At 39.1% G+C, this 26866-nt stretch overlaps 1 protein-coding gene across 1 annotated transcript; it reads right to left on the reverse strand.

Moving 5' to 3' along the window:
- Positions 1 to 971: 971 nt before the first annotated feature.
- SLC23A2 (solute carrier family 23 (ascorbic acid transporter), member 2) lies at positions 972 to 26300 on the reverse strand (the record flags this gene model as incomplete). The annotated part of the gene is made up of 13 exons (XM_010286349.1): positions 26025 to 26300; positions 25237 to 25335; positions 19639 to 19755; positions 18268 to 18425; positions 13645 to 13739; positions 12056 to 12117; positions 10740 to 10921; positions 7599 to 7719; positions 6747 to 6903; positions 5054 to 5201; positions 4392 to 4497; positions 1252 to 1381; positions 972 to 1109 (listed from the first exon to the last, which is right to left on the reverse strand). Coding segments are annotated over exons 1-13 (1645 nt in total), but the record flags the coding sequence as incomplete, so codon positions are not given.
- Positions 26301 to 26866: the final 566 nt, after the last annotated feature.

The raw sequence follows: 26866 nt of genomic DNA on the forward strand, positions 1-26866 counted from the left end.
CTGCTTAATTTAAACCGAATAGAAAACTACAGAACAGAAAAGGAGAAATGTTCATAATTTAAAAATCACATGGACCGAAATATTCCTTTTATAAACCTTGACTTTTAAAAAGGGCAAGACTTCATAGCACCAGTTCACAAAACAGAAAAGGAGAAATGTTCATAATGTAAAAATCACATGGACTGAAATATTCCTTTTATAAACCTTGACTTTTTAAAAGGGCAAGACTTCATAGCACCAGTTCACAGAAGAACATTGTGTTAATACATCATCACCTAACTCTGTTTGAATGATCTACTTTTCTGAACAACTTAAAGTAGGTTAGGTATGTTCTTAAATCTGGTTCTGAAGCAATAGCTATAAAAAGCTAATCTTTCATTTAAAGAAAAGAAGAAAAAAAAAAATCAAGTTAAGTATTCCTGTAGAGAGCTTTCCTTTGATGACATACGCTGTCATGACCACTATTGAAAAGACAGGATTAAAATAGAAAATCTTCCCCATGAATTCACCGAAACTGTAATTTGGCTAACAGCCTGAAACAGAGTTAATTAAAATTCAGATTCAGAACACATGTCCGCAGTGACAAAAAATTTCAAAACCCTGAACAAATTGCTAGCTTGCAAGCTCTACCTTGGTATTTCCCCTTGTTATTTTAACATAATTTACAACTCAGGTTCCCCCTTTTAGTCTTTTTTCCAGTCCAACTGGCAATCACCTCCTTCCATTGCTCTACAATCGTACCCAAAGCAGGACCACTTCAGATGTGTCCCACTGAAACATGCAATTCAGGTCTCAACATCTCAATTAATTCTCCCCTGAACAAACCTGCCTTCTTACCTATAGCTTTTATTAACTCCATAATACTTTATTTCTTCTCTTATTTATCCTTTACATTACTTTGTACTTGCAGGTACTTTGCATATGGGTACAAGGTGAAAGTATGCTTCATGTAAATGAGCAGAAACACATACCTGTGACCAGTGGATTTTGTTTGAGATAGCTTGGGAGAACAAGTCCAAAGAAAATGGAAAATCCAAGTACAAACAGGTTACGAGAAGAATTTAAATCTATGAACTGGAGGTTAGACAGACCCACAGCTGTAATCATCCCTAAATAAAAATAAAACAAGTCTCAGCTTTTATAGAGTCTTTTCCTTCAAAAAAAAGATAGCAACATACGTATAAACACAGCACTAGAGTAAAAAGATATAGCCACACAGTACACCAAGAGGAGCAAAAAAACATACGTTACCAAAGAGAGTGCAGAAGAGGGCACCAAGCACAGGGTCAGGCAGTGACGCAAAGAGAGCGCTGAACTTGCCGACCATCCCAAGCAGGAGCATGAAGGCCGCCCCATACTGAATAACCCTGCGACTTCCAACCTGCAGGAGAACAAAAAGGAAAGGACACTGGAAAAACTATGCACTTAATCCAGCTTCACACCTTGCATTTTATTTTATCATTCTCTTTTGCATTTAAAACTTCTTTTCAAGTTTCCACGCCTATATTTTTCGCAGTGTTAAAACACAGGCTGCAAAGCCTTTACAAATGTCTTGGAGGGTTCAGCTGTAACATGGCTGCACTCCCATTCTAACATAATTTCCTTTGATTTTCTTTTCGTTAACATTAAGTCATCTTTAAAACCATCTGTAACCACGATAGCCACAATAACCATGAAATGTGGTGCAGTCCCATCTACAATAAAGAAAACAAATAGACCATAACTAGGAGAGATGGCAAACGTGGAAAAAAATAAAACCCTTTTACATAACATTATGCGTGTTAGTTACCTACCACACAGTTCACTTGAAGTCAATGCAGGCTTTCTAACCAGAGATTATCAACTGATTTTGGAACATCCCTCTTTGAGATCAGAACTGAATTCACTTCATATGCAAATCATGGCTGTGCTAACACTGTGAAACCAAGTGCCTACACTTCCTTCCCATTTTTATTTTAAGCATTCAAACTTTGGGCAGTATTTCTCTGGCACTATGTTGTAGTGGTGGTTCATAAACCTAAATGGTCGATATTTTAACAGTGTTATACTTGCATAAGAGGCGCACCAGGGACAAAAACCCCCGCTGTTACGCTCGAAAGGTGGTTTCTAGAAAAGTCCTTTGCAGGTCTCCTGTTACGAAGTGTTAAGCTTCAAAGAGAAGTAGATACTAATTTGTTAATCATGTGTGGCTGAGCTAAATGAGTGAAATGAGGAAAAAAAAAAGATACAGTAGGCATGTTTAGGGTAAAAGTACTTCCTTCCCCCATATTCTTCACTGCTTAACTGTCAGAGATGAGAGGTCTTCACTACAACCAGAAGCTAGACCAGTAAATTTGGGCACTCACTAGAACAACAGCAGAAGTTAGCTTGCACCCGTCTCTACTTTTTATAAAGATATTCATTTCCTTAGGACCACCAATATCTTGCTCTACAATTCTCCCCCTGCATGGAATAAGCAGATTCTTTAAAAAATCCACACGATAGCAACATTTACTTATGCAAATGCTCAATCACTACAAGGCAAACAAATTAAGCTCCTTTTCAAAGCTACTGAAAGCATCGTGGTCAGCATTTAGCTCAAACTATCTATTTATTCCCAGGCACTCGTACACACACTTTATGTGATTATTTTGGAGTGCATGACATGCTATCTAGTACAGTACTGGAGTATCCATTTCATCATCAACGCTACGGCATAAGCTTGCCTATACTTTTGCCCCGACTCATCAGATATAATTGATTCTCTCATCAAATAAAACTCGCTCACACACTAGCTCAAAGACTTTCCAATATTTATATCCAGTTGAAGCCTCAAATTTAAATTCTAAGCATAATCACACACTGATTTCTAAGGAGCTAAATGCCTTTTCAAACATTGCACTGGTATAATGGGAACACCAGGACTATATGGTCTTTGCTCACGAGCACTGAAGATTTCCTCTCCCAAATGAACAGCAGTGTATCTACAGGCCAAAAATCTATTTTGATATAAATTGAAGTTGATAAACTGCAAGGTTTTTCAGAATGAGTATGCAGACAGGAAAACAAGACAGAACACTGGAGCACAGCCATCCAGCTGTGCCATTCTGGGTAAGGGACATTCACTCTTCCATCACGCACTCTGAACAGACCTAATTGTAGTTAACTCTGTTCTCTGTAACAGCTGCCAGTTTAACATTCATTTTTCACTGTTCCAAAGCAAAACATACACTCATTTCTGTGGGCTGTTAATAAAAATGTGCTGTTAATTCATATCAACTCCTATGAAGGAACAACAGAAAGGGAGCAGAACAGAATAAAGCCCTTCTTTGAGGATTTTGCTAATCAAAATTTCTTCTAGGAAATTTCCATCAGCAACTGAATGGAAGACTTATACAGACAGCAGATGGTGCTATTAGTATTTATATTCCACCCTAAAACTGAACAGAATCATCCTTTGTGCAGAAAAAAAATGGCTGAAGATAAATTCACCATCTATATCGGATTAAGTCAGAGGGATGAGTTACCGTAAGTGGGGAGCACACATTTTCTATTTTCTATGCATGAGGGAGATTTGTAGCTTCCAAGCAAAATACACAACATGATGTACATATTTACAACATAAATTACTCTTACCAATTTTGTTGATATTTCTTAACAAGGTTAAATTAACAATATCAAGCAAATCTATCTGCAGTCCAAGGTCTCCCAGTTCAGCAAGGCATTCAAGCACAACATCCAGTTCCGCATGTGAACAACGGAATTACTCAAGAGCTTATATATTTTGCTGAGTGACACCCCAAAAAGTATGTAATCCCCTAAGTATGGTCAGTGCTTTAAAAACCCATCATGACAGAAACAACTATTGAGGGTACATTTCACTCTGAAGTTACCTTGACTGCAGCTCCTGTTCTAGCTGTGTCAGTGTAATGCCCTAGTACGGTCAGAGGTAAGACCCAAGGACCTCAAGCTGCATTTCATTGTGTGTTCAAGTGAGACATTAGAAATAGTCAGTTCTCTAGAGATGCTTTCAGAGCCAAGATGATTTCGATACAGTTTGCAATGCTTATGCCTCAACATAAAACACCCTAGAGCCCTGGAATGCCTTCTTGGTTTTCAAAGGGATAGATATTTAGCATCATCTACTTTATGCAGATTTTCTAACTGCCCTTTACTCCAAATAAAAGTCAGATTTTTGGGGTCCTTATCTATAACACACTTCCATTAGACAATGGTTAGTACAAACAAGTTATGTAAATTCAGAACGCTGTGTAAAGTTTGTCTGCACGAAGTACTAAGTAGTATGGTTTCTTGAAAGAGGATCATGCTGTGAAACCTGAAAATGGCATAAGCCATCCACCAGAGGAGATAAAATACTCAAGTCACCAAGTAATCAAGGTAAAAGCACGTACCTTCGTGATGCCCAAGACACCAATGTTAGGGCTGGAAGAAGTGGATCCATTCCCTGTCCCAAATACTCCATCCAGAACACAGGAGAGACCTTCAATAAAAATCCCCCTGTAAATCACAAACAGAAAAAGAGTCAAACTTTGTATTAGCGTTAGACTCACTTCAGATGGTGCTTTAAGACTGCATGCAATGTGGGTGCCTTTTAAGGCATCTGTCCCACACGAATTATTAAAGTTCACGTTTCAAGCTCCAACACACCTGGAAAACCAACTTGAGTTCTGTTTTCTATGTCTTACATACCCAGGTTCTTAAACTGAGGAAATTACAAAATAATGCAAGACAAATTTAGAGCTACTCTTTATTTCTAAAACTGCGTTTCAGGTGAATTTGACAAGCTACCCCAATTCCAGAACTGATTTAGAGCTCTGTCCTTATGGAAACTGGACTATTAACTTCCACGGATTCCAGCAGGAACAGAACTAGGTTTCCAATGCCACATTTGCAACAAAATAATTCAACATGACAGTTGCATCTAGTATTTCAGATCCTTGGCCCTTGTGTTTGACCAAAATGTAACGTTTAATCTCAGAGCACATTCCTGTCTTATCCCAAGGGAAAAAAAAAAAAAAACTTAAGACACTGAAAAATATTTTTTTTTACATACCTGTTTATTGCATGAATAGGTGGAGGAGGAGCACAAGACAACCTGGCACAGGCATAGTAATCTCCTATTGATTCAATAATGCTAGCAACAACTGCGCTAAGCATTCCTATTACTCCAGCAGCAGAAATTGTTGGCAGTCCCCACTGAACTGTGAAGAAAAGAAAACTGAAATCTCTCGTGCCACAGAAAACAATTTAGATATCAAAACATACAGCAATTTATTCATCTTTAATGGAATCAACAAACTCCCTTCATGGTAACACAGACTGGCAAGTTCAAGTAGATGAAAGGAGCAAAGGAAAAACCACGTAACCAACTGCTTTGATCATGCTTGGAAAAAAACCAAACCACCCTAAACCCCACAAAAAAATTCCTCCTGTTCAGGAGGAAGGAATTTGAACTACCACTTGTGAAAAACCAATTTTGATCAGTGAGGTGAATGCCACTTAATTATTATTGCTCTGAAACCCAGTCTTTGGTTACAAGTTTAGTCTACCGAAGAGAATAGCCAACAACCAGCTACGATCATTGCATAAACACCCTCCAACTCCAAATTTCTGTAGAAGAGAAAATAAGATTAATTTAAGCCTGTAGAAAAGCTTGGCAGGTTGCCTTGATGCTTTTATCTCTTTGAAATAGATGAGCCTCCTGCAACAAAAGGAACTTGAAGTCACACGAATGTGAATGAACAAGGCTTCACAAATAAGAAAGGTCTGATCAGAGTGAAGAAGTTTCCTCCTCTTCTCTCCCAAAAGCTTCTATTATACATCTTGGAAATACTGCATTAGAAGTCTTTGCTTTTAAGAACGAAATTAGAACCAAAGCATATGGAAAATCACAACGAAGCTGTCTCATTACAATGTAGTGGTATTCCCAACAATTTCTATTATTCTATTCTAGTAGAACAATATTCTATTATTGCCCCATTAATTCCTGAGCAGCACAGGGGTGAACCAGTTGTGCAAATCTAGCTCATGCCTTTAGAAACAGACTTTAACAGCTTTAAACTGAGAGGTGGCTAGCAGAATACAAGCATCCAAGATGTCATGTAAAGCGTTTCGTGTTCTCTTGTAATACTTTTTTGTCCATTGACTGGCATTCTCCGACTTGCCCACCGTCCCAATTCCAATGTCACTTCTGCAACTCAGGACATTTTTGTGTAGCTGTTAACAGTTGTGCTAATTCAAGAATGGGTGTGTTTGGGGCAGGGAATTAGATTTAAGCTGGAAAAAACTCCACAAACTATGGATTCTTAAGACAACGAGAATCAGTGACTTCAGCAGCTCTACAGGAGTTGTAATAACCCATCCTTTTTATTGTATAACATTAACAGCAGCTGGCCAGTATTGGCAAGCACAGATAAATCAACCATTTCCTGAAAATCCATGTTATATATACAGTCACACTATGTTATTAGAAGTCAAGAGTTACCTAGATAAACCCTGCAAATGCTTTCTGCAAACTTAAGTTTCAGAGACTCTGTCTGTCTTGGGTGAGACCTTAAGGTATCAAATTAAAGAGGAAAACAAGAAAAAAACATCATCCCCACCTACAACATCTTTAGGTCAGTGCATGTCGAAGCACATCAGAATATAGTACCGAGGAAAATAATAGCAACGCTTCTGAAAACAACAGAAATTATACTCACAGGCATATTATTAGAAAAACAGCCCTTAAAACCAGACATACTTACAAGGATAAGGAACCTTGAACCATGGAGCCACCAACAGCACTCCTCGTCGTGCGTCTGTGCGAGCGTAGAAGCCGTACTTGGAACTGTCAGGGGGAAAGACGTCTGTCACAGTGAAGATGAAGCAAAGCAACCATGACACCAAAATAGCTAAAATAATCTGTGAAAGAGGAGGAAAAAAAGCTGTTTAAAATAAACTATCATTGGCAAGATTCATCAACAGCAAACAGCTCCTGCACAGAATACCTATTACACACGTATCTGAGTGTGATCTTAAGTGATATTTTAAGTCTGAACAAGCAGTAAATCCTGTAATAGATCCGTTAGGTGTTTCCCCCCGGTCCCTAACGAAGGTGCTGTTGCAAAAGCTTTAGAATTAGAGCAAGCTCCCCAGCAAATGGGAAGGCCGCCAAACGGGCACTTAAACAAACTAGTGAATTAGTCTCAACCTTACCAGAGAAATAAAAAGAAGTCTTTCACACGGGCGAACGGAGTATTGCTTTCATGAAACTCAAAGATAATGATCTCGTCATCCCTTTTTGGAGGGCTCAGTTTAAGCTTTCACTGTGTGCATAAATATACCTTCTTCTCTACCCGCTTCCCTCCCCGACATAACTCCAATGACTCTTCTTCAGATTTGGACACCAGAATGGGATCTGGCAAGACTATAATATGAGACTATTTCTTGTGGCAAGTGAGCCACTTAGTTAAGTTTCCCATAAGCCCATTTAAGCTTTTATCTCACCTTTGTGATCTATTTTATTATTAAGAAAAGTCAAAACCAAGAAAAAAAAAAACCCCAAAACACAAATTAGGTTTTTTTTTGCCAACTGACTAACAAGTTCAACTACTTACAGGGAACATCTTGAAAAGCTGCAGCCTGTATGCTGTCCATCCTTTCTTGGATTTGTAAATAGGTAAAGGAAATTTGACATTTCTGGCATACTGAGAAAACAACAATACTAGGAAAATAGTCCTGAGAAAAAAGGGGGAGGAGGGTGGGACAAGAGAAACATGTCATTAGCACCAATATATCAAAAATCCTTCTAAGAACAAACCTGTTGAGGATCTTCAGACACAAAATATAACTGTACATTTTAAATCTAGTGCAAGACAAGGCATCATAAGAGAATATATTTTAACTAAATATTATTCTGTGAAAGCCAAAACAATGTAATTTGTATTCTAAAGTGCTGCGACAACAGCCAGCAGCAAACAGGCACATGAAACCAGGAAAACAAATCAGACTAGAGGAAAGATCTTCGGAGCTAAGCAGCCGTTCCTGAAGAGCTACGCTGTGCTGCTTGCTTCTTGTCGACTTAAACTGTATCTGCATGTTCAGGTCTGCTCTGCATATGAAGCACAAAGGTTGCTGCTAGCACATGGGAAGAAACAGGAAAACTGGAGGCCACTATACAGTAATTTTTACGTTCCAAAATCTGCATAAAACATCAAAGCACTTGAAAAAACTTGTGTCAAAGAAAATGCTTTCTCCAATTCTTAAGAACCATTTTTTTTTGCATATGCAGCTTTCCCTAAACAGCTGTAAATCAAGCAGAATAGAGCCCCGAACCCCAAGATTCCATTCAACTACAGTTCATCAGTAACACAGTTTATTGTAATTTTTAGATGCCTCAAGTTTATGCATTTTCCCTCCTCGTCAAAACTGCTAAGCTCCTCTATATGTTGAAAATTAATTCAACTCTACAGCTAAAATAAGTGTCCATGCAGTGAAAAATGAAAAGCCAGGTCAGGTTGCTCAATTCTGCAATAGCCAAAACCAGTTTTGCTCTAAAAAGGATACACAAAGAGTCAAGCTGTCTGAAGAAGCAAAGCTTTTCTGAAATTTGAGATTATATTTTTATAAACTGACTTAAAAAAAAAAAAAAAAAGGTGGATTTTAAGCTTCTCTCCCTTTTCTGTCATAGATTCGTTTCAGTCTGTAAGAAACAAAACAGAGCTTTATTCTCCCTCAAGCTCCAGGAACAAAGAGCTCTGCACAAGAAGGGTGTCATTTATAGCCTTTACCCCTGAAGAGAGTCGAGTGATAAAGGCACCTTTTCCTCGCAATTCAGGAAACGTTTTGGCATCTCTCCCAAAGTCCATTATGGAAAGATGGGCTCCACTCCCTAACAGCAGCTATCATGCCACGCTAGCCCTGAGGACAGGTGGCTTTGTATTTTGATTTATTTAGTGCAGAGTTGTAAATAACGTCGAGGAGGATACATGCATTGCATGGCATGACAGAGGCTAAAGCAGGTGAGAGAGAAAAGATTAAAAACCCTCTTAAACCAATTCACTGAAACCATCAAGAAGAGTTCCTCAGTTTGCTTGTCTACAAACTAGGCATAGTATTATATTGGCTACAAGGCAGGGGGGCTTACTGCCATTCTATAAAACATTAACAAATCTTTGATTGCCCAGAGAAACAGTTTTGTTCACCAGCTGTACAGACAAAGACAAATTCAGGAATAATTTCCCTTTTTACAGATCAGGTCTTTTCCAACCTAAACAATTCTATGATGCGATGTGTTTTACGGCTTAAATTCTTTCAGCCTGGCACCTGCAGAACAAGTAAGGCCAGAAAACTGTTTGTGAAACTGAAAATCTTGTCAAATAGCATCTGCAGCTGACAGAGCGCAATAGCTCTCACACGGGTATTCTGCTGTGCTGGATAGCAATACAGTATTTTTATCTCATCAGAACAGTCAAGACAATTTCAAGTGCCACATCTTGTAGAGATCAAGTTACTTCTGAGTGGCTCTAGATAGCTATGGAGTCATTTTCAACAATCTAGTGTACGTTTTTGCGTGGCAGAAGCCAGAAATACTTATTGACTGGGTAATATTTAAATCCTGTTCCTAAATTGATTTATTTTTTTCCATCTGCAAAATGTCAACTTTAATTACACGTTTCCATGTCCAATTCACCAAAGGTCTGCTTGATTGACTTACATTAGTCCCAGCTTGCACAGAATTTGTTTTACAGGAAAATAAAATGTTCCTTTGGGTCAGCTGCTTAACATAACAGAATTACAAAAATATTCATGATGCTAACATCCAAGATAAAAGAGAATTAAACAGCCCCTTTAATCATAAGCTGCACTTACAGAATACTTTACATGTTCAAAGCACTGTGCAAACAGATTAGTCAGATCCGAATCTGATCTCATCAAGTCATTCCCTCCGCTTCCAGAGCCAGCACAAAGTTAGTCGCTATACACTGAATATAGCAACAGCTTCAGCCAATTTCCTTCTCCCTAAAATGTGGTTTCCATCCTTATTTGGCTAGTTATCCACAGCATCTCACAGGAAGCTTTTGTCTTCATCTCGTTTTTCTCAGTTACTCCCTTTCACACCACCAATCTAATTTCTTTAATTTCCCTGGCATCTATACCTACAGATATACACACATCATGCCCCAAAATTCACTCTAAAAGCCTTTTTGTCTACTAAACAGAAATCTGTCTAGTTATGCCTCATCGACTGATGGCATTCATGGAAATATATATGCTCTTGGCAATAGGTAGGCAAACCAGTAATAATGACAAATGGACCACTACTACCAATTGTATTTGCTTGCTTTGGCAGAGTAATAAACATACGCAATAGCACCATAAAAATAGAAATACAAATTGTTCACTCATCTCTCTGGTGTTTTGCTACACCATCTTTTCTATAGCACCAAATTAGATCCAGCTCAGGGCTCCCACGCCAACTACTGTTTTATAAAATTCTCTGTTCTGCACACCTCACTTTCAGCCGTTGTCCCCTTCTTCCTCCATGAGTTGCTGCTGTCCTTAATCCCAAATTGCCAGCTGACCCTATCTGGACCCACCGACGTTCCTGCACACGGTACTTCTCCACGCTGGGAGCACTGCAATGCTACCTCTGGCAGCCGAGCAGACTGGCTTTTCCCTGGCGCGCCAAAATTCCTGCACGATGACTTACCAACCGGGACCCCTGGCCTAAGCCAAGAACACCCAGGAGTACTTACAACATAGCGATACCCCAGTGTTTGCCTGCTCTTTCTCCAGCAGCTTGGAAACCAGACAGGCCGATGAGAGCAACAGTTGGTGTGATGGTGAGAGGTCCGATGTATCGCAACAGGGCGCCGGGAAGGCCAAGCAAACCAATCACCACTTCTATCAAGGAGGACATGATAATAGCACCTTGGATCTGAACACACAAGAACGGGAAAAAGACAGTTCAGTCAAATCTTACAAGCAAACCCAAAACATTTCTTTTTCTGCTCTGGATTACAAACTGCAGTTAAAAGAATTCAGTGACACAGAAGAACTCAGCAAATTTTTCGTCATAAAACAGCTCATTATGTTTAAGTGACTTATTGCTTAAGCATAACACTTATGGTTTTCTCCACAAAACTATTACACAACAGACCAGTGGGCCAGTCTGGTAGTTGTGTGGATAGCACATCACACTGTCAGACAGGAGACCTGGGTTCCAGGCTAACCTTTAAGCTCTCAGATCGAACCGGCAAGGGTTGGTGGCGCCACGGAGGTGATGCTCCTAGCTCCTAGGGGCAGAGTGTATGCTGCATTGTTCACAAGTGCTCCTTAGAAGCTGGTATAGAGCAGCGTTGTGGTCTCAGGAGACTGTCAGCCCTCTTGGCTGCAGGGCTCTTGGCAGGATGTAGCTATGGTTTGAACATGGGGAAGAGAGAGGGGTTGTTTTTAATTAAGAAAAAGTTTGCAGCCCAAAGCAACGGGATGGGAGATAAATTCCATGACACACGCCTTAATTTGGACTACGCTATCTACCACTCTAGTGTGATGCCTGGGCACAACCCTCATCCTGGGCTCTGCAGAGCATGACGAAGTTCAGACTGCAGTGCTGCGAGTGGAGAAGGAGTTTGATATATTTCAGCAAGTCTCTTGGGAGAATCAACGTCTGATCAGAATAGTCTCCAACTTAAGACACCTAGGGGTGAACCAGATTTGCTAACTGCATATTCACCTTCCACAGGACAGCCAGCAGGCAAGTGGCTTGGTAGCAGCTGAACTGCTACTAGTGAGCACAAATCGCAAAGTGTTACAAGAAGAGTATTTGTCTCGCTTGTGCATTTTACTGCGCGTCTTTTGGAATGTGGTAACTAACTCCTTGTATTTGCTGTCCAGCAATGAACAAGTTGAAAAGATGAGGACTTCCATGAAATGAGTAAAGGGATATATTCAAATGAAATCGCAGTGAAAGAAGAAATTACCAACTTAAAGAGAAGAACACGGAGATGGTAAGGTGAGAAACTTAACTGGAATTGGACAGATCAACAGCTAAAGGCTACTCCTGCATTACCTCTCGTATTCTGGGATACCAGATGTGCTCAGTGTGAAGCAGTTCTGTTGTTCCGTTTGTAACTGTTATATCTTAGAAAAAGAAGAAAAGAAAAAAACACAGGTATTTATTCCTCAGTCACTTTGCCATCATTTAATACAAAATAAACCTCTCCTTAAAGCCGTGTCTCACAAATGAGCTTTGATTTACACAGAATAAAAGTTCTGCAGTGCTACAAATCAAGTAATAACATGCTTACATTCCCCAAGAGCTAACCACTAATTTTACCCACTGTACCAAAGTGGAAAAAAATCATAACTTCCAGAAAGAAAGGTTAAGTAGGGATTCTTTTCCCACTCCAACAAACAAATGAATGGAGAGGTTACTCAGCTGCACACTACGAACCAAGTACTCCAATGTTTGTTGTTCACCAATTTAGGTCATTCACTGCATGATGAATTGACCTGTGGTTACAACCCTATCTGACGCCTTTTGAGGGTTAAAAGGTTCAAAAGCAAGATGCAGCAAAGGCTCTTTCTGAAAAGCTGAAGTAGTGGAAAAATTGCTTTGCCATCAAAGGTTATCAGAGAGTATTTTCTTTCACCAAGGCGTGTATTAGGATACTGGCAAAATTTGGCGAACAGAAATATCCGATATACTACTAGCTAGCACTACTAAAGCACACCATAGTTTGCCTTTAAATCTTGGGCACTGAAACCCACGTGCCATTTCCCAGTAGCTAAATCTAACTCCCCCAGTGCAAAAATGTGAATGCTCAAAGCTAGGTTTTCTACATAAAAAACATCAGGAAAACTAATTAGATGGTTGTAAGTGAATTGAGAGAGATATATAAACACATAAATAATATAAATACAAATTATTGGAGAATCCAAAGGACCCCAAGGAAGAACTTTAGGTAAAAGCAAGCAGCCTGCTTCTCTATACTGCTGTCTTACACTGCTCACAGCCTTACTACTGAGTAACCACACCCCACTAAAAATAAAACTGCCAGAGTTGTTTTCACTTCAGTTTTCTAACCCAAGTTAAAGCAAAAGTCCCCTATCCAACCAGTTTTACTGCACATTTTCACTCTAAATAATTTTAAAACCTTTCAAGATGATAAGGCTAGCAAACGAAAAGTTAAAATGAACATCCAAATATTATCAAAGCTTGCTCTGCAAAACCTGTCAGGTATGAGTTAAACTGATAAAAAATACTGGTCTTGAGGTGATACTGAACATTGCTCGAACTTACTACTAGTCGACTTTAAAGGACTCTTTATTGGACTCACTATTTCCAAAAACTGGAAAGGAGTATTTATGGAATCCTTCTGCCTTTCTCTACATTGCTAACAGAATAACTGTTTCATGCTACTGTTAGGATTTCTTCTGTCAACTTTTTTTATATTAAAAAAACCCAACCAGAAACAGAATTCCACAAAGGCCTTTTGAGAAATCTTTTTCCAAGGCACAAAGTTTTAACGTTGTAAAAGGAGAGAATTTTTCATATTCCCTGCTCACTGCTTGCAGTTTCCGTATCAGAAGGTTTGGCAGTTGCACCGTATGTGATCTGGGTCATTTGTCACTTAAACCTGAACAAGCATAAGCGACAATTACCTGTATTATTACATTTCCACTTCTCCAGGGAGAGTATTGCTCTAGCAGGTGCTAAGAATGCAAAAGCACTCGCTTGAAACAAGGGTAACCTGGTGGGAAGGGAAAGAAGAGATGCTGACATTTCTCGGTGTTACGGTACTGTGTCAGGATATCAATTGCAGTTAGGTGGTTACTCATCCCCAAAACCATCCTTTATTGGGGGTTATTGAAAATGTGAAATATGTGAATTTCTTATTATAAAGAACAGCTATAGAAATACTAAGACTTCACAAACCAAAGGCCTAACAGAAGACACTACATGCATGAAGTTATTTAATACAATACCTATAACAGATAGTTACGGGATATCAGCACACAGGTACAGGACATTGATTTAAGGTTTTGACTCAGCAGCACAAGGATACACATGCACGTTCTGATGCAAGTACCAGCCAGACTGCTGAACATGCAGCTTTTACAGTCCCGCCACATTAAAAAAGCTCTTTCACAGAGCTGTATGCAGTCTGCATACTCAATACCTTCCCTCTGCATGACTTGAGGTACAGTCATTTATACATTCATCTTTAAGGGTATGTGTAAATAACTATTAGGTTGATAAGAGCTGATTAGATGTTCCAGGTGGCTACCAACAATAAATACAAATGCTGCAAGAATTTCAAGATGACATTCTTAGCATTGGTGTTTACACTTCCCAAAAGGTTTAAGATCTAAAGAGCATCTACCAGCACCAACTATGTATTTATTGAATCAACCGTAGATCACATAACATTACAAATATTCAGATGTTACTTAACTACAGAGAAGATGCACTTTGAACTATTCTATAAATATTGTCATTAATGGATTGTAATAAGATTCTATTTAATAGCAGATCTCAAACTGTAACATGTGGAACGCTTAATTGCTCATGCAGCTCTAGTTACTGCACGGTGTTTATGGCTGTTTTACAGCCACAATGAAGTGCCTCGATGCCAGTGCAAACACCAGTAAAGGAAAAAGAACTAACCGTAGCAGACTCAGATAAATATCAGAAACGGCACAAAGTGGGGGAAAAAAATCTGTGGCAGAAAAAGTCCTATAGACACTTGACACACACACACACACAGAGGGAAAAAAAAAATCAAACCAGAAGCAGGTAACTAACAGTAGTTATAAAGAAGTTAGAACAGTTGAACTACCATTGGAAAGGAGTTTGGGCCACGAGCAAGCTGAAAAGCTGACCCACCTACCACAAAGGTTGCCAACTGCATTAGAAAGTCAAACTTCATAAATACACGAGCCACCTGAGCACACCTGACTGGAATGCAATTCCCTTCTAAGTTTCTTCAAGCAAAAATCAAAGCTTTATCTTTGGTGAAGAATCGGTTGGTAGCTATGAGTGAATGATTCACCTTATTTTTAAGGTTCATTAAGCAAACTGAGCAAGCTGGTGCCCATGGCAAAATATGCAATAGCTGTAACAAGCTGTTACTCCTCTATCCCACCTACACAGTACTCTGTCCACCCTCCCAACTAGCGATTTTGTAAATTATACATTGCAAACACATTCTCCAGTGATGAAGTCAGTTGTGCTGAGGCTTAGGTCTAGACTGTGAGTTTTGTATCATATAAATACCCTGCATACATATTGAATAGTGACAGCACATCTTACTTAGCTATCTGCTCAACCTTTATATGAGACAGTTAACCTATCATATGTAAATAATATTCATTTACCAAAAGGGCTGGTAGGCTCAAAATATTGTTGTGGGGTTTTTTTTCCAAGCAAGAAAATACAGTGTGTGTGGTTTGTTTGTGTGTGTGTTTTTTTTTTAAACTTACTACTCAAAATCAGCCAACCAAGATCAGTCTCTTTCTGAAGAGACAGCTGCCGTTGGAACATGACTTACGAAATACCCTTCCCATTGCTAAGCCAGGCCTTCATTACTGGACGGGTAAGGTACCACCAGCTTACAATTGGGAAAATGTTTTAATTTCATGTCTAAATTGTGAAGATGCTCCATTTTGGCACCAGCCCTTGCGAAAATGGAGCTTTTTATGCAGTTAAAGTCATCTGGAAATGTCTTCATTATCTTAACATTTCACACAGTTGTAAGAATGCTTAGGCAAGGTAGCGATGGGCACAGCAACAAACCTGAAATGTTTAGTTACATTAAAGCTGTATTTGATTGTCTCAGTCATACTAATTACTCTGAATCCTTGCCAAATCTTTTGGCTTATTACATAATCTAATAAATAGCTTGAATTCCTAAAATCAGTATGGGTACCAAATTGACCACAACTCCGCCTCATAATTGAGCTAAATCCATCTTTAAGGACCTTTAAACCATGGAACTTGACCTTTTCAAACCGTAGTGGCTTTATTTGCTGAAATACTTTACAGTTGACAGACTTGCCAATAAATACTTTAAAAACTCATTTAGAGAACATCACTGCTATATCCCATTCCCACCCTTACATAAAACCAAAATCACATGTTAAATAGTTATAAAACATTCAACCACAGAAATTTTCCCCTTAAATACAAGTTCACTTATTTTAAGACCCAAACACAATTGCCTCTTCAGTGTATGAACACGTGCAAGTGGAAGCCACTGAAAAGCATAAAAAACCACCACGGAGGGCAGAGGTGGGATTATACAGAAGGAACAGAGCATTTCCAACTGGTTTCTGCAACAGCCCCAAATTACTCTATAGTAAGTAATAAAGAGAAAAAGCCCAAGATTAGTTAGGGAAAAAATGAAAGTATGTCAAACTTCAGTTCTGTGAAGAGATACAAGTCTCAGGAAGCATAAAAATTAAGCTTTTTCTGATACATTTGAGACAGACGAAGAAAGTTGGTAGAAGCACAGGAAAACCAAGCTCCCCTTTGAGTTCATCTCCATCTACAACTCTGCACTTCTTACAAAACTGGAAGATTTTAAACTTCAGTAAACCCAGGGAGGAGACACTGAACAGTAAGAGACCTTATCTTCCAGCTCCCGCCTAGGTCAACAATCCCTCAATTCCTTATATAAAACACAAATAGAAGATGGGTAAAAAAAAATAGATCACTCCCATTAAAGAGAGGTTCAATACACCAAAGGGCACAACTCTGCTCCTCTGCCTCCTTTCAAATGAGGTACTTGAAAATTTATGATTACAGCTAAGGCAAGCTACCCTACGAGCACAAAGAACCAATGAGGCAGAAAATATGATTATTAACTGCAGGTAGCCTTGACAAAAAGAAAATACATTGGGGAAAGAGAATTTTCTCTCTCAACAATTTGCATTATGCTGCTTTGTCATCAGAATGAACTTTTCATGAAAAACAGTGGATCGATTTTATAAGTTTAGTAAGACATAATAAAAAATAAAGGGAAGGCCTTTTCAAGGGGAAAAAGACAAGAAAGCTAACTAAAATAGCAGCTAAAGATTACATTGGAAAACCAGAAATATTTGGAAATTTTTTAGATGAAAAGCTGATCTACAGCTGCCAGTGATTCCCCATAGGCTTGCCTTCTGCACCCTATTGAGATAATTTTTCAACCCAAAGATTCTGTTTCTTTAGATAACTCTCTAAAAATGTGGGGGTGTTTGTCCATTTTCTATTGGAATGCAAGACTTCAGCTCACATTGTTCTTAAATTGAACTAAATGACCCATGAATCATTCAAGTACCCATACGAGGGCATACTCTTAAAATATGCACTCTTCTGGTTTTACTTATCACTCTTGGTTTATTAAAGAAGATGAAGAATTAACTCTGCAAGTTTTAGCTATTCCCAGTTCTCACAGGCAGAGTCAACAGAAGTTCAAGCAAACGTGTCAAACATCTCTTTGCAGTGTTTACTGTAGAACACACATTTTTAAAAAAGCTTTATCTTCACGTTAATAAAACAACATCCTGTTCTTACCAACACCAGAATTTTACAAGTATTTGCTACCACTTGAAGTGGTCGCTTGCATCCTCCCAAAAAGAGCACACCAAAGGAGAGGTACAGGCATCCCTGTAAGGCTACACTAACATATGTATTTCTTCCCAACTCAAGGTAGGATCATTACCTGCAACTCAGAGCAACTAACAAAGAAAAACAAATTATTTGTTTGCATTGGAAGGTAAGAGACACTCAGTTCATAGAATAAAAAGTTACCCTCATCGTTTTTCCCTACTTTTTTAATTTGCAAGGCCTTTATGGGAACAAGCACACAATTTACTGTAGAACTAATCACAACTACCCAAAATATTGGCAAGAACACCTTATCATTCAAGAAACTAATAAAAATAGCAAAATCAGTTCCTCTTTACCAAGGTGTATGAACTTCTGCTTTCCCCCAGAAACACTTCTACCTTTTCTGTCTTCATGGATTTCCCTCCTCCCTCTTGCCTCTCCCTGTTCCTGCTGTATTTTCTTAGCCTTGGAATGCCTTCTCTGATTTCAGATCCACCTTTTTTTGGGCACAGCTTTCCAAAAGCTTTCCCTAACTGCCCCGTATTTGACCTGCTATCTTGTGTTTCATGATTACCCTCTGAAAATATACTAACTACCTCTTGGATCTCAGACCACATCCTAGAAATGCCAACAAATGTCTACTCTTACCACCATCTCAACAACTAGAAACAAATCCTGAATCTCACCTGCACCCAAAAGTCGTTTGTAACAATGTAGTGATGCCCACGCAGAAGAAAATGGTCCCAATCAACTGACTGGTAGCCCACTGGTCAAATCCAACACACATGGCATCAGCTAGCAAAAAGGGCACTGCTATAGTTCCACTGAAACATGTTAAGTAATGCTGTGAAGAGAAAAATGGGTTTGTTAATACTACAGCCAATATTAATAAGTAAATACATTTATGACCCTCTTTTCTCTGCATTGGATATTTTTGGCTTTTGAATTATCCACCAAAGCTCTCACTTCCTGGTCCTACGCATTTCTTCAAATTTTTTCCTTCCATGCCAAGCTCCCACTAGCCTGTTGCTAACGATCGCTGTTTCTATAGGATAAATTAGGTTATTTACATAGCTACCTGGCTGCTGCTCTTGATGAGGAGGTGTCTAGGTAACTGTGCTGAAAACAGCTTCGAACTCAGAAAAGCAGATAAGTAATTCCATTCACTTTCAACCATGTGAAAAACCATTAGCTTACAAATGAGCTCAAGAGTACACACAAACTAGGCTGCAAATAAGCTCCCAAGTACCAGAAACCAGGTATTCATTAATTCTTTTTCCAATCCAAATACATTCAGCAAACAAACAAACAAGTCACCATATTCAACAATGCAAATAAAAATATAATCCCTACAGAACTGCCTGTCCTTGAGGAAAGGCAGAAATAAAAAGGATGCTTTGGAATGTATTTGTTTGGAGATCTCAACATGCTTTACAGATATTAACAAATTCTCAGCATTCCTGTGGGACAGATATTATTATCATTTGAGAAAGAAAGGAGATGAAACAAGCTGTTCTGCTTCACACAAGTGAGTGGCTGAGCCGGTAGTAGGGTCCAGCTCACCACTACAGTCCTACTCATTGCAGGAAGCACACACTCTCACTCCAAGGAGTGCAGAATTTGCCTGCCGCGCTTACTAGCGAGCCTACAGGTCCAGGATGATGCTGTCAAGCTTGCAGAATTGAAATGGCTACAGTAGCAGCTTTAATATCCACGATTTCAGCACTAAACCATTATCTCTTTCCATCTTTAATTTCAGAGGTGCCAGATGTCACTTTCTGAAGCTTACCACTTATTTACTAACAGCAGCTTAAGAGACTAAATACTGAAGTGCATCTCACTAATGCATATGCCAGGAAACAATGCTATAGATCATTATCAACACAGTAATCTTTGTGATCTACTTCAGAAGAAACTATCTTAACACTTCCTTCAAATATGTGAGAGCATGGGGAGAATAACGCTATCACGTACACAAATGCAATCAACTACACAGAAAATGCTACACGAGTTTCAAAAGTCACAGAGAAAAGTAGCATAGCTGTTTTGAAACATACCTGTAACCCCAAAAATATGCAGAGATACCAAGGAGGAACGTCTTCGATAGTGTAAATCATATCAGTTCTCTGTGCGTCTAAACTGCCACTGCTGTCCAGCGTCTCTGCCAAAGAGCTCTATTTTGACCGGGAGGGTAGAAAGGTGGGGAGGGCAAAAAAGTGGGGGAGGACACAAACAACAACAGTAGGTTACTGTTACATATGAATAAGCTGAATTTGAACTATCAGCAATTCCTAGATACTCCAAGGCTGGTAAAATACTCCCAAGCGATGCTGATATGTTACATTTTTAAAGCCTTTTACCTCCGACAAGCTCATGGCCAGCTGTAGCTACTGAACTTGCATCAAACACACTCACTTCTATAAGCCATTCCCTGATTATTTATACTAACACAACAATTGTTCGTTTATGATATAACTGATCTGGCAGCCAAAAAAGGCACCCAAAAAATGGGATTATCATGATAGTACTGTTTATTTAAAAAAAAAAAAAAAAATTTGGAACTAAGTAGGTGAGTCAACAGTGGCTATTTTCACAGCAGAACGGCTATCCTTGCATAAGAGACCAAAATCACAGGAAAGAAAGTTCCTCATTATGGTAATTGCTTCTCCGCTTAATTCTTACTCAACTTCAGTCTTGGTTAACCTTTTATAGCCACAAGATTTATTATTTTTGCTTCCACCCCACATTCAAGCAGTCAGGAAAAATGCTAATCATTATAACCGAATACAACCACGGCCAATTTACGTTAGTCAAGCGGACAGCCTCCCAACCTACAGGAATTTAAGCGAGACCACATTCTGGCCTACCATGTGCCCTAATTTGCAGGGAGCTAATGGACAACTGACCACACACATACACGCATCCAAATCCTGCAGGTTTTCCATTAAAACAAGATTCAGATCAATCATTTCTTCTTTACAACTAAGTAGAATCGTTTCATTCAAACTCTCTGGTTTTGAAACACCAGAGAACAAAAAACACAATGCTCCAAAGCCCAAATACCAACAACAAAAGCAGGAGGAAGTATCAGATTTTATCATTTCAGCTCAACTATCCAAAAAATACCTTATATAACTACCGTTCTGACCTAATCCACACGAGAACATAACAGACTCACGTGAAGTAGCCTTACACAAAGACTGGGAACTTTGCCAGACTCGTGACTTTACCTCAAATGGTCTTTACTTCTTAATAAAAAAAAAAAAAAAACAACAAAAAAAACCCACAACACATCCACAGATTATGCTTAGATAATCTCCATTCAGTTTATCATCTACAAGGTCAGGGAAGCCAAACTGACCCATGGTACTTCCTTCTTACCTCTGATTTCTGTTGGGAGAACAAATGCCACTGAGTTAATTCAAATTCAGGGAGTGTAAGTGAGCGCACTGCTGTGGAAAGGTCGAGAATATTACAACGGAAAAGCACAATACAGAAACACTAATTTCAGAAGACTCTTTTAAACAACGTTAAGCACCGAGCAATCTGCTCACCAGGATTAGCTTAAATAAGGTGCAGGTCCTAAAAAGAGGAGTAAGGGAAATTGTTCACTGCACAACTCATCTTGCCAATTTGCAGCACCTATGTAATTTTTTTCATTGACTGAAAAATGAAAGACCACTCTCCTGATCCCATTCTCTAAAAAACAACAAACAAAAACATCAGGAACTTGAGTTTTAAGAGTTTCACCTTATACTGGAAGGAGAGCACTGAGCAGCAGTAAACCTGTACACATCTTGTCTCTAACTGGAACGTAAGAAAAAATGTGTACATCCTCATGTCAATGCAATTATGCGTAGATCCAAGGCAGGGCACAAAGTGGCTGACCCACAAAGACAGGCAGAAGGAGGAAGACTCAACAGCCGACGTAGTTATGGACACACAGCAGGACATTTACTATCACTAGAGGCTTCTTCCAAGAACTTTCTCAGGAAACCAAAGATTGACCCAGAGAACCTCCTGTGATAACTTTCTATTGTTATAAAGCAGTTCTGTTAACCTTTCCCCAGAGACTATACAAACACACACACACACATATATATATAAAAATATATGCGTGTGTACGATTGCCTCACGTCTCCTCTGCAACATACACTCCACCTGAGAACTTTGCTCACCAGTGATACTGTCTGTTTGTTCAACATTTTGACTAATAGGTCATCATACACTTTCAGAGAAACAGAGGTCATGAAGGAAGAGTAAGAATGGTTACAACATTCTGCTCTTGAGGTAGGAACAGAGAGTTATCAGCAGAAATTAACTGTTTGCTTCATGAATCATGTCAACATTGGCTTGCTGAAGCCACCCAAATAGCAGCACAGATTTAGGAGAACAAACTGTGGATAGTTCCCCACCCAACTGCAGTGGGAAAAGATAAAACACCTACCACTGTGCACTGAGCAACCTGCATTACTCCTTCCAAGGACGGACAGAAATGGTATTTTCAAAGTTCATGATGTTCCCATGCAGGATACCAGGTTCTCTAAAAAACCAGCGAGTGATTTGTGCAGACTGGTGACTCTGTTTTGGCCCCTGCCTTTGGAAAACCCATCTTTTGGCCTCTTTTCTAGCTTTTCTAACTTTGCCAGACCAATATTCAGTAGCTACCTAACTCTTCCACTTAGTGCCGAACACTAGTTCTTCATAGGACTGATCAAGTTGCATCAAGTACATTCCTTAACTTTTCCACCTGTCATTCCATTCCATTCCATATATTCCCCCTCTTCTTTGGGCAGCAGCAATCAGAAATTATGACCTGTTTCTAGCAGGAAGACCATGGCACATGCAGTAAGTTTATTAGTCCTTTGAGCTTTTTATTTGTGATTACATTTATGCTTACATTTGTCTGCAAAGAACAAAGATCAGCAGGCACCAGGCCTAGGAACAAGTCAACTTGTCCATGGCACGTAGAAAGCTCTCTTTGGGAACAGATCAAGAACTGCTAACCAACTTAAGCTATCCTTTAAAACGTGAAGTTTATAGGTCTTCTAACACAAGAATTTCAAAAACTTCAAGGCATAATTGTCATAGCTATGTCTGTCCTACACAGCAAAGTGGTCAGATAAAAAGAATCCGGCATGTATCTCATCCCTTCCAAAAACCAGACTTACTCTTCTTTGGAAGAGGAAGTTTTCACCTTGATCAAACCTTTAGCAGATAATGGCTAAAGTGAACTGACATTAAAGAGACCAAAACTGAACAATGAGGAATTTGAGAACGAGGGTGAGGTCCGGCTATCCCACTGATAGGTCACTGAGTAGTCACTGGCCCTTTCATACCTCGTGCGTGTGCGTGTGCCTGCTGGTTTAATATACCGACTACGTGCAGGTGCTTGCCAAGTATGCCACAGTATGCTGTAGGGAACTGCTGGGAATGAACTGCACCTTTTTCAATGAGATACCAATCAGAGACTAATTCTTTCTTTTAGTTTATTTTTAATTGGCTAAAGGTGGGACAACAAAAAAAAAGAAAAAAAGCACAGAATAAGTATTAAAAAAAGGGGGAAAAATGAGACAGAGATAAAGATGGAGCAAAAATGTTGGGGGGGGCGGGCACGACGGGGGAATGGACAGACACCAAGCCCACCCCAAAATCCAAAGAAGCAAACACCAACAACAGTGCAAGACAAAGGCTCTGTTATCAAGTGCTAGTGGGAAGGGCCAAAAGAAAACTGATTAACCGTGGGCAACAAGACCTTAAATAAAGAAATACCTTAAATAAAGAGCCAACACCACATTCAAATTAATTCTATTAAGCAATAATCAACATAGTATTGTTTAGTTTATAGGGATGCAGCAATACAGTTATTTCTCACCTGGGCTAATAGTTTATTGTTTCAGCTAACAAATATCGCAAGACAATGTAAGCATTTGGCATCCTCCAGCAATTAAGTCTGTTTTAGTCCTCCTTGTTAAAGGCTTTTTATTCAAGGTCTTTCATTTGCTTTTTTGGTGAGTGATCTCTCAAGATGAATGGAAAGCCAAGAACAAACATGCTTCATGTACACACTTGTTGTGAGTGAAAAGGAGGTTTGCCCAGATTACCAGAAATACTAGCCTCAAATACTATCTTAATACATGAGGCTGTTAATTGCTACAGCCCCTCTTTTCACTGTTCATTCATTGTTACCCACAGCAAAGCTTTAACTCAAGCACATTTGGTTGATTAAAATCTCACGGTCTCTTTAAGGTGAATTATCATCCATCATTTACAGTTTGATCACATGGATCAAGTGGAAGGGAGAAAAATATTCGTTTGGTAAAAACAGGCCATGAAGACACTCTTTAATGTCTAGAGATCGCTAATCTTAGTTGCACAATTTCATCCAAACACCTTTTGCTCAAGGCTTTTATCAGATTGTCTCTCTCCACACTAGTCTGAGCATGCTCCAAAAATCAGCCATCACAAACATATGCATGTCAACAGTTGCCAAAATTTGTCCATTAAAACATCAGCATCAAGATGGTAGTACAGATGTATTCAAGACATACTATCCGTAAGAGACAGAGTATACAAAGGCATATCGTGCCATTCATAACATTCTTCTAAAATGTAATGCTACAAGACCTCTGTCAGAATCACCTATTTAGAGTACATTTAAAATCTGAAATTCAGAAGTGAGTTTTGATGTCAAACCTTAACTACAATCTTTGATATCATCCTTGCCCCAACAGAGGTTACAGCCTCAAAGAAATGAGCATCGATGATGCTCTTGCTTGGAACCAAGAGAATTTTATTCTTATTTCAATTAGGACATTTGAAAAATTTGGTCAGGTTGAGGCTTTCAGAGATAAGGCTTAACCACAAAGCCATTTAGATATAAACATTTCAGGAAAAGGTGTTCAGATTTACTGTAATCCTCTACCTTATTTTTAACAAAAGCTCAGATTCACACTGTCTCTTCTTGCAAGATTATTATTGAATAGGCTTGAGGAATGATGGAATTGAGAGAAAAAGCTCAAAAAAATCACAAGTAAATTGGTCTCCTTTGAGGCCTCAACTGGATCTTTCTGAATAGCTAAGATACAATTGTCGTTATCCTAAGGAAAAAAGTTCAAGGGTTTTTATGAAAGACCTGGACTTTGTTCGCAAAGCTGCTGCTAAATAATAAGGAGCACCTTACTTGAAAGAAGGATTAGAAAAATTAAGTTTATGAGGTTGGATCGTCGAAGAAATTGGGGAAGAGAGTGGGAGAGATCCCACTTTTGAAGCTGTTCAACACCACCAGTTTACTTGACTAAACGCAGAAAAAGTGAGGAACTGAAGAACCGAACAGAATGACCTTTATCAGGGAAACCATGCAAAAGGCCAATGGAAATGAAGAAATCAAAAAACTGCATACTATGAATTTTGGTGCCAGGTCAAAGTGCATAACTGCTTCTAACATTTGCTGAGTCATTCCCCATGTTCTGCAACCAAAATGTGTGACCAGAAGAGTCATGAGGACAGAACTCCCCCAAGCCAGATCTGAATCTGCAAGTCAGCATGCTTGATCAGAGAAATAAAGTCTCTCAACCAAGTAAAACTAGTGTGGAGAAATAATAGACCTGAAAAAGCAAGAATGAGTTCTCACCTAGAAGGAAACCACTACATACCTTTTCTGCTATGCCATTTTCTGTAGTATAGATGGCCATCAACTCTGTGTCTTCTGTATCCTGATCACCGCTGGATGTTGCTCCACCATTTATCACGACCTTAAAAATAAAACAAAAAAAGAAACACAAGGTCTTAAAATAAACATTTTCTCTGCAATCATACCTCGTGTCACTCAGTTTTCTCCCTTGGTACTTGACATTTGCCTTTGACATTTTGTCAGAAAGCGTTACAAGCATGGCAAGCAATCATTTCTATAACAGCATGTCCAGGAATACACAGAAACTTGAAAGACATCACATATAGCTCCTCAAAGCCTGGGTGGTGTCAACTGAGGGTGGGGGGAAACCAGCAGTAGACTGACTGGAAGAGTTCTTAAGAGGCAGACATGTACAAGAGAGTGATGTAACTGAAAATCTGAATAAGTAAAAGACAACAAGCAAATGTTTCCTTGCTGTTGCCTGCTACTCTTAGTCAGGCAACTCAAGGCTCACCGGGGATTGATGCATTCTACAGTAGGATAGTTAATTGTTCTAATCATGAACTGCCTGGGGTATTGAATGTCCTGTGAACAGCACGGCTTTGGCGTGCGCATGTGAAATAACTACAGACAACATAATCGTGAAATAACTACAGACAACATAATTGGCCATGTTTATATATAAACATTAACAAGTGGCAAAAGAGGTTTTACTAGCTACTTGTGGAAATAAAGGTTTTGTACAACATGATTAGAACAAAGCATTATTAACTGATTCTTAACTATGTAGTACCTGAATGTGTTACTTACAGGCAGGGTGAAAAAGGTGGGATGTTTAGATTCATCCTCGTATTTGCCTTCTGTTGAGCCTCCCGCCTCCACTGATTTCGAAGTGGTATTCTTACCAATCCCCATTGTTTCCAGAATGTCAAGGACTTGCATACAGTACCCCAAAGGAAGCTTCTGGGATGATGGGCCAGGTACTAAGGACAATTTCTAATTTAAACCGCAGCACCTCCAGGAATCACAAAACTGCTCAGTAATCCAGCTGGAACATTAGGGTTGCTTTTTTAAGTATCGTTAGCATCAACGGCACCTAGAAACGAAGAGACCAATTTATTTTTTCTTGATTATCCAAGATATATGTACAAACACACATGCTCCGCAGCCTTCGTTCCCCTTCATGCTCATGACTCACCAACTCTTATCATTCCTTTTTGATTTGATAATTAGCAGATTATCATTTAAAGATAAAGCTGATGGCATTTTAAATTCTTTCAGGATGGGAATACTGTGATTATTCTCTCACTGTTCTCCTGTGGTCCTCAATTATCAGCAGTATATTTAAATTCTGGCTTTGTTTCCACTTCACAGTGATTTCCATAGACCTCTTTGGGAACAAAGTATACCTGTACTCCAGCTACGCAGCGATGCTATGGAACATCCATTGCAAATAATACTTGTGTTACTTCAAATTTGTAGACCTACTCACAAGTTCACCTCCATATAACTAAATCCTTCCTTTTAAAACAACTTATTTTTAAGTAAAAAGCATCCAGAAAGCTTAGACTAAAGGGACAGTGAAGCACACCTGACTTCCAGTGAGCCTATTTCAGACAGAAACAGCCCTTTCTGCCAAACACCCTTACCCG

Source organism: Phaethon lepturus, unplaced genomic scaffold, assembly GCF_000687285.1.
Source record: "Phaethon lepturus isolate BGI_N335 unplaced genomic scaffold, ASM68728v1 scaffold12624, whole genome shotgun sequence".
Classification (NCBI taxonomy): Eukaryota; Metazoa; Chordata; class Aves; order Phaethontiformes; family Phaethontidae; genus Phaethon; species Phaethon lepturus.